The sequence below is a fragment of the Podarcis muralis genome, chromosome 14, assembly GCF_964188315.1.
Source record: "Podarcis muralis chromosome 14, rPodMur119.hap1.1, whole genome shotgun sequence".
Classification (NCBI taxonomy): domain Eukaryota; kingdom Metazoa; phylum Chordata; class Lepidosauria; order Squamata; family Lacertidae; genus Podarcis; species Podarcis muralis.
Genome location: NC_135668.1, coordinates 39,504,438 through 39,512,523, shown reverse-complemented (window position 1 = coordinate 39,512,523; position 8,086 = coordinate 39,504,438). Strand labels below are relative to the sequence as shown.

At 46.9% G+C, this 8,086-nt stretch overlaps 1 protein-coding gene across 2 annotated transcripts in view; it reads left to right on the top strand.

Moving 5' to 3' along the window:
* The window catches only part of LOC114584321 (nucleoside diphosphate kinase 3), a 261,547-nt gene extending 254,754 nt beyond the window's left edge, over positions 1-6,793 (top strand). Inside the window, exons 2-6 of one of the 2 annotated variants that reach the window (XM_077918487.1) lie at positions 274-325; positions 1,384-1,514; positions 2,966-3,067; positions 3,879-3,991; positions 5,282-6,793. In XM_077918487.1, coding sequence (XP_077774613.1) covers positions 283-325; positions 1,384-1,514; positions 2,966-3,067; positions 3,879-3,991; positions 5,282-5,399 — 507 coding nt within the window. In that variant the 5' untranslated portion in view covers positions 274-282 and the 3' untranslated portion in view covers positions 5,400-6,793. Of the gene's footprint in view, positions 1-219; positions 326-1,383; positions 1,515-2,965; positions 3,068-3,878; positions 3,992-5,281 lie in introns of those variants that run through there. The other variant, XM_028706081.2, reaches the window with a different exon arrangement.
* The last annotated feature ends 1,293 nt before the right edge of the window (positions 6,794-8,086 follow it).

The following is an 8,086-nucleotide window of genomic DNA, read 5'->3' as shown; positions in this document are numbered from 1 at the left end:
CCGCCAGTAAAAAGACCAGCGTCAGAGCACAGTCCTCTCTACGACTGCTCAGATGCCCAAAGGGACTTCCTTCCAGGTAAGTCTGTTCAGGATCGGAGCCTTAGAAAAGAGCGGAATCTCCCATCTCTTCTGCTGCTGGTGCTGCTACTTCCCCTTGAGTAGACTCCCCCTCTCGTCATCAGCGTGCGCGCTCCCGATCCACGCTGCCGGCCGGCGTGCGCGTCCTCCCCAGTTCTTCCCTTCGCTCTATGGTTCTTCTTTGCTGCTGCCGCTGCTAACGCCATGATCTTCCTGCTGGCCCTGTTTGCCAGCATCTTCCAAACAGGTGAGCGTTGCTGAGATCTGGGGGTGCCCAACTTTGCAGGCTGAGATCTGGGGGTGCCTCACCAGCCCTTCCCTCTCTCTGTAGCTGGGTCATGCTGAATTAGCCGTACTGGGGTTGCATATCTGTTTCTTTTGCCATCGGGAAGCAACGCCCTGTGCCTGCCCTCCACCCCGCCCGCACCCGCCCACAATTGGCTAAGTCAATTTTCGCCAACCTGGTGTCTTCCAGATAAAAACACACAAACATAAAAAGAGCCCTGTTGGATCAGGCCAAACGGGGCCCATCTCCTGTTCCTACAGTGGCCAACTGTGGAGAGTGCTTTTTCCAGGGCGTAAAGGTAAAGGGACCCCTGACCATTAGGTCCAGTCGTGGCCAACTCTGGGGTTGCGGCGCTCATCTCGCTTTATTGGCCAAGGGAGCCGGCATACAGCTTTCGGGTCATGTGGTGAGCATGACTAAGCCACTTCTGGCAAACCAGAGCAGCACACGGAAACGCCGTTTACCTTCCCGCCGGAGCGGTACCTATTTATCTACTTGCACCTTGACATGCTTTCGAACTGCTAGGTTGGCAGGAGCTGGGACCGAGCAACGGGAGCTCACCCCGTCGCAGGGATTCGAACCGCCAACCTTCTGATCAGCAAGTCCTAGGCTCTGTGGTTTAACCCACAGCGCCATCCACATCCCAGGATTTTCAGGGGGTACTCAAGGGTAATAATAATATTATATTATTATTATTTATACCCATCCCATCTGGCTGCGTTTCCCCAGCCACTCTGGGCGGCTCCCAACAGAATATCAAAAACACGATAAAACCTCTTTTTTGTTGTTAGAAAGTGTGGCACTTACTGTAGGAACTAAATGGTGAGTACCAGCACCTATTTTTCTAGAGTGGGGAAAAAAACGCTCACTGTGGGAAACCTGCAAGCAGGACCCGAGTGCAATAGTATTCACTTGTGATTTCCAGAAATCCTGCCCCTCCTCAGCTGCGCAGCATGTATTGCATGTCCCCCCCTCAATATATATATGCATTAAATCTCTCTTTCCCCCTTACTTTCCAGGATTCACCGGTGTAAATGAACGCACCTTCCTGGCCATTAAGCCAGATGGGGTACAACGGCATCTGGTTGGAGAGATCATCCGACGCTTCGAGAAGAAGGGCTTCAAACTGGTGGCCATGAAGCTCATGCAGGTCAGGATACTTGGCTGAGTACCTAAGCTGTTTGTTGAGAGATGGATGGGGAACCTTTATGACCCAGTGGACCACATCTTCATCTTCCTGCCACCTCCACCTCCATTCTGTGGGCTAACTTAGGGTTACCCACTTGTCAATCATCGGACACCAGGTGATTGACAAGTGGGTTGTCCCATCCATCTGTCAAAGGTGGCTCATGGTGGGGGAGAGACAACAACCAAGCGAGATTGAATTCCCTGTGCACCAGGCGTCCAGTCCTGCTTTCTATAGGCATTGGGATGGAAGCAGCTGATTCAGCCACAACTCTACCTGCCACACACTTTGCTTCACATAGGATGCCAGGTGTGGAGGAAATGACTGTGTTTTGGGGGAAATTGGCTTATAGGCCAAATGGGGGGTGCCTGGTGGGCCAAATTTGGCCTGAAGACCAGAGACCTGGAGGTTGAAGGCCACACACCATGGCAGTCTGATCGCACCCAGTGTTGTATATTATCTTTGCGTGCTATCATTCTATTTTTGTGTTGGGGGTTATTCTCTATATTTTGTTGGTTTATTCATTGAAATTATAAACTGCCTTTCTACCACAGCACCCAAGGACCACAAAAGAACATTTAAAATTGGTGGGGTGGTGGAGAAAGGACAATCCAGCTGGAACAGGGCCTGTTGTTGCCTCTGCCTGCTTCCCTAGTTAAAACCGATTAAATTAGGTTGGCTTATTTGTATTGCATCATCTAACATTGTATGTAAGTATTTTCTGGATTCATTGACAATATTGTTATTTTAAATTGTTCTTAATGTTTAAATTGTTCTTAATTTTGCATGGTTCTATTTTTGGGTTTGTTTGCTGGGTTGTGAGACGCTTGGGGCACAATTCTGTGGGAAAGTGGCCTATAAATATATAAACTGATGGTGGTGATAATGATGCTGACTCAACTGTTAATTTCCTGATCTTTGATTATCATCATAACCCTAGGAGATTTTACTCCCACCCTTCAAGCAAGTTCCCAGGGCAGTTTACACACACAAAATAAAAGACTGAAAACAGTCGAAACATACTAAAAATCAGCAAAATTGTTTAAAGAACTACACATCATTGATCAAGTCTGTGGCATGTGTTTGACCACGTGTTTATCCTGGAAGACTTGCTTCCTGCCTTGTAGGCCTTTTCCCACTTGGCTGGGAGGATGGGGCCCTGACAAACTCCAACTACCAAAGCTGGAGTATTGTTTAGGGATTTTGTGGGGTTGGGGTTGTTGATGTTGATTTTTTGTATCTTTATTTTGGATCCTATGATTTTTGTGGAAATTCTTCAACTTGTGCACTTTTTGATGTTTGGTTTATTGTTTTATGACTGCTTTTGCTATGTTTCTATTTTGTAATTTTTTAATATGATTTTAACTTTGGAAAGGCAGCATACAAATAAAATGATTGATTGATTGATTGATTAGGCTTCCGAAGACTTGTTGAAGGAGCATTACATCGCCCTCCGTGAGCGTCCTTTCTATAACCGCCTGGTGAAATACATGAGCTCTGGACCTGTTGTGGCCATGGTGAGTGAAATAACAAATGCATTTTGCTATGAGTGCCAGTGTGGTGTAGTGGTTAAGAGCGGTAGTCTCGTAATCTGGGGAACTGGTTTCGTGTCTCCGCTCCTCCACCTGCAGCTGCTGGGTGACCTTGAGCCAGTCACACTTCTTTGAAGTCTCTCAGCCCCACTCACCTCACAGAGTGTTTGTTGTGGGGGAGGAAGGGAAAGGAGAATGTTAGCTGCTTTGAGACTCCTTAAAGGGAGTGAAAGGCGGGGTATCAAATCCAAACTACTCCTCCTCCTCCTCTTCTTCTTCTTCTTCTTCTTCTTCTTCTTCTTCTTCTTCTTCTTCTTCTTCTTTTTCTTCTTCTTCTATGTGAGGGTCCTATCTCCTAACACATCTGTATTTTCTAACAATACCCAAGTATAGAAGAGCAGTCTTGTTGGCATGTTCTGACATTTTGCCCTCCAAGATCCCAGACAGCAAAACACTGGGGGGGGGGGGGTTTTGGGAAACCTTGTAAGAAATACTTTCTCTTTGAGAAGAGAGGGAGGCTCATCACTTCCCTCTTCCCCAGGACTCCTAATGTTTTCTCAAGTGGTTTAGCAGAACAAGGCCACTGGCACTGAGAAGGTTGCCATTTCCACTGGTTTTCAGCAAGTGGGTCACGGTTTGATCTAAGGCAGGTGACACCAGCAACAGCACGACCACCGTCCAAACAGGCAGCAACAAAGAAAGAAAGGGCTCCCCAAATGTGCAATAGGACTAAAGGTGTGTCTCGGGTCACCAAAAGGTCAAATGCTAGTGGGGTTTTTTCTTCCCTTCACCCCAGGTTTGGCAGGGACTGGAAGTGGTGAAGACAGCTCGCGTCATGATTGGTGAAACTAACCCAGCAGATTCCAAGCCTGGGACTATCCGAGGTGACTTCTGCATTGAAGTTGGCAAGTGAGTGAAAACCTCGTTTACTTTTGGGGCAGTTCTCTCTTCTGACCGTTTTGTGTGACTCCGGCAATGCAACTATTGGTCCACCACAGCAAGGAATGGGGGCTCAGCCGGGTGCCGTTTTCTGCCTGAGATGCTCTAAAACTGCATTCCTGTAAACAGAGTGGAAACTAAATCAGAGGATGATTAAAAATAAATAAATCAGGAAGGCCTTTTTGTTTCTGCATTAGGAGATAGGGGCATTGTTCACACATGCTGTGTGTCTAGCAAAGATAATCAAAACCCTGTTTAGTGCAAATGTTTCAGATCGGACTGTGCACTAGATCTAACCAAATTCCAAACCAAATCAGGCTAATTTGGGTGGACAAGGGTTTATTGTGACATGTGGATGCAGCCAATGTGGATTATGGGTTTGTAAGTAAGAAGGAAGCATTTTTATGTGAACGTGGGCCAAAATTAAACTGCCTCCCAGTAATGTTAGAAATGACCTCCAGCTTCATAGATTTGAAAGGCAAGTGGAGTATTTTTGCTTCTTCCAGGGTTTATTGTTGGCGAGTCCCTGCCTGCCAATACACATGCTGTTAATACAGTCCGTCCTGTCTGTGAGCAAACAGCCTCCCTCAGCAAAATGGACCTTTTATAAGGGAAAGAAAGAGAGAGAGCTGGGAAAATGGGGCAGGAGGGAAGCAGCAGCAGGAGGTGGGAAACGAACAGCAAAGAATTGGAAAATAAGAAAAGACTCTGATGAATTATTGCATAAGGTTATAAAAGTGGAAATGATCATTTTTCATCCCTTTCCCCCTACCCTATTAGGAACATAAGGAGCTGTTGTATAGAGCCCAAATCCACACCATACATTGTGGGAGCTGTAGTTAGTCAAGGGTGCTGATAGTTCTTTGGAGAGCCCTATTCCCCTTGCAGAGCTACAATTCCCAGTTTCCTTTGAAGAGGGATTTATGATTAGACCTCTCTGAGAACGGTAGCTCTGTGAGAGGAATCAGGGGTCTCCTCTCAGCACCACGGACAGTTTCCCAGCAGTCTTTGGGAGAAAGCAGTGGCGGCTTAAAGTGGAATCGCAGCACTTTAAATGTATGGTGTGAATGTGGGCAGTCACATCATTTGTCCATCTGGCCTATCAGCAGCTCTCCGGGATTTGGCAGGAGCTTTTTCTGTACCTGGCAATTGAAACCTAGCTCATCGTACTCATATATGCCCAACTGCACAAGAACTTAGTTAACTGTGGCACAATGCATCCAGCTGCACCGTGGGATAACTTGTTCCTTTTCCCTACAGGAATGTCATCCACGGGAGCGATTCGGTGGAGAGCGCCCAGCGAGAGATCTTGCTCTGGTTCCGCACAGATGAACTGGCCTGCTGGGAAGACAGCGCAGATCACTGGATTTATGAGTAAGGCAGAGCAGCTGAAGCCCGGTCCCCTCTGCTGCTGTCACAAAGGCACTGCACAAACCCGTCCATTCCCTTTCAGCTTATCTGGGATCCCCCTGGGTAGCTTTCTTCGTTTGTTGAGTTGGGTGGGGAAGAAAAAGGGCGGGAGTATTTTAGATTTGAACGAACATATCATGTCAGTTTAACAGTTAGTAATTTAATTCCCTTTCCCCCTGCCTCCCCAGCCCCCAATTATAGCGTTTTGGGGGCAATATTAGAGAAATCGGCACTTTTAAACCAATATGGAAAAGCACACACCAAGGGGATTCCAGTTCTCTTTTCTCACTTTTAGAATGTGTTTTCAAAGGGCTTCATTAGTGGTTTTCCAGCTGCCTCCCAATCCAAGCCTGCAAAGACTACCCCACTATGTTAGGCCACAGTTTTACTAGCTACAGGGCACAGACCCCACTTTGCAATCCTAGTCAGCGGATTGCCTGGGCTTGCATACTGCTATCCGCAGCATCTTTGGGGTTGCAAAGCACCATGCCTCTGGCCACAAGAGTTTGATTTCAAACCACGCAGGCGAAAACAGGCCACCCAACGTAATTGCGACATCAGGTGGCTGGCCCTTCCTACTTTCCGCATGGGACAGGTGGGGGAAATACAGATCCAGCCTGCTGCCCCTGCTCTTTCCAAAAGGAAACATCAAATAAGACAGAAGCAAGGGGAGTTGTGCTGTTTTGCTTTACTTAAGCAGCAGCAAATACAAACAATTGCTCGCAGCTAGCAATATCCCGAGCTTGAGCAACAGGGCTTATACAGCTGCTGTTACGTCCTGCTCTCTCTCTAGTGAATGCAATTTTTTTTTGGGTAATGACTTGAAATGCAGAATTCATGCTGCTCGTATCTCATACCTGCCCCACTTTCTCAAATAGTCCAGGACGGGGGGCGGGGAGCTGCTTTAGTGCATGTTTTATCTTAGGGATGGGAAATATTCAGGTCTCCAGATGTTGGAGCCTCCATCACCTCTGTTGACCATGCTGCCTGGGGCTGATGAGAGTTGGAGTCCAACAACATTTGGAGGACCACTGTCCACCTGTGTTGTTTTTAAAAAAAATCTTATTCACAGCTGACAACTATTCAGTAGGAACAGAATACTGGGATTTGTGAGCGGAAGCTGGCATTTCAGGAGGCCTTTGATAGACCTGGCTGAAGAAGTTGGGACCTGGCTGAAGAAGTATTGTTACTAAGCTATCATGGTTCCTGTGTTTTCCTCTGGGATCTTTCATCCCACTGCATGTTACTGTTCTTCCAAATATTTCCCAAAAGGAGATTGTTTACATCTATAAATACGTACAGGGCTACTTTTTAAATACTGGCTGCATTTTGCTTTTGTAAAATAAATTTTGGGAAAAGGCAGTCGTTTTTACTCTGTGTCTGTTAGGGTGGTGTATCTTGGAAAAGAGTGTGGATGGCTGGCTGGGAGTCCAGAACAAGGGCACTTCATACTTGCACCATATTGTTGCAGGTGACACCCCCCCCCCCCGCCCCATCACTCGGGTGTGCACCATCAAAAGATGCAAGAAACATCATGGCAGTAGCTCCTTAAAAATGCCACTTCTAGTGTGTGTTTATCAATGCTCTCGAACCTGTGATGTTAACACATTTTTTTTTTATTACATACAGAACAGATATGGTCATCTTTTGGATAGCGTATAAGGGACAAAGCATAGGGAGAGTGGGGTTGTTTTTTTCATACAGCAGTCTCTTTACATCTTTAGACCAAAAACAGCAGAGTTGACAGGCCTTAAGACACTTTTAAAAAAATTCCTTTTATAACATACAAGTTAACTTTACATACATCACAGTGGAGATGTGGCGGGGAGGTGTCTGTAAGTCAAATCAGCTTTTATCTTGCCGGCAGGTAGCTATCAGGAGTCAACAGCCAGCACTGTGAGGCTTTCTCCCCATAGCTACGCCTCTCCCTCCCCCCGCGTCCCCCCCCACACCTTGAACATGTGCTTCTTTTCAATGAAAACGTAACTTCAAACTGTGAAAGGTTCTTTGGGCATATATTTGTAGGCAGGGGAGGCAAAAGGAGCAGTATCCTGACTAATAAATGCTGGGAACTGAGAACTGCAGGAGGCTTTGCAGTTGTATCTGTTTTTGTTTTTGTTTAAAAAAGACCATACCTTGGTTCAGTTCTGCATGAGGAAGTAATCCTGCTCTCGGGTCTTTTGGCAACAGGTAGATCAGTTTTAAAACCATGGCACCCTGTCAGACTCCACACACGTGCCTTCTAAACTGCCGTGGTGCTGTAGGGGTAGGGCTTTGGGGGCAGAAGTTATGGGACCCAGACCCAACTCAGCAGAATGAGCAGGCGCCCCCCCCCCCCCCAATATAGCTTACTTCAAAAATGCAGTAAGTGAAGCAATACATGTTTCCATGTATTGGTCTGCCGGGCTGGGAGACCATTAAGACCAGAGTCTAAAACCACCTAGCTGCACCACTGCTAAGTAGTGCCTAAGTCAAAGCTGCCCACCCCACCGGTCCTCACTTTTAAAAAACCGACTTCCCTTTCTCTCTCCTCCCAGGCTCTGCTGTTGTCAGGTTGCCCTCCAGGTCACGTTAGTTTCCTCCCACCCCTTCCAAAAGGTATTTCAGCCCCAGAACAGACTGAACAAAATAAGAACATAGGAAGCATAAGTCATA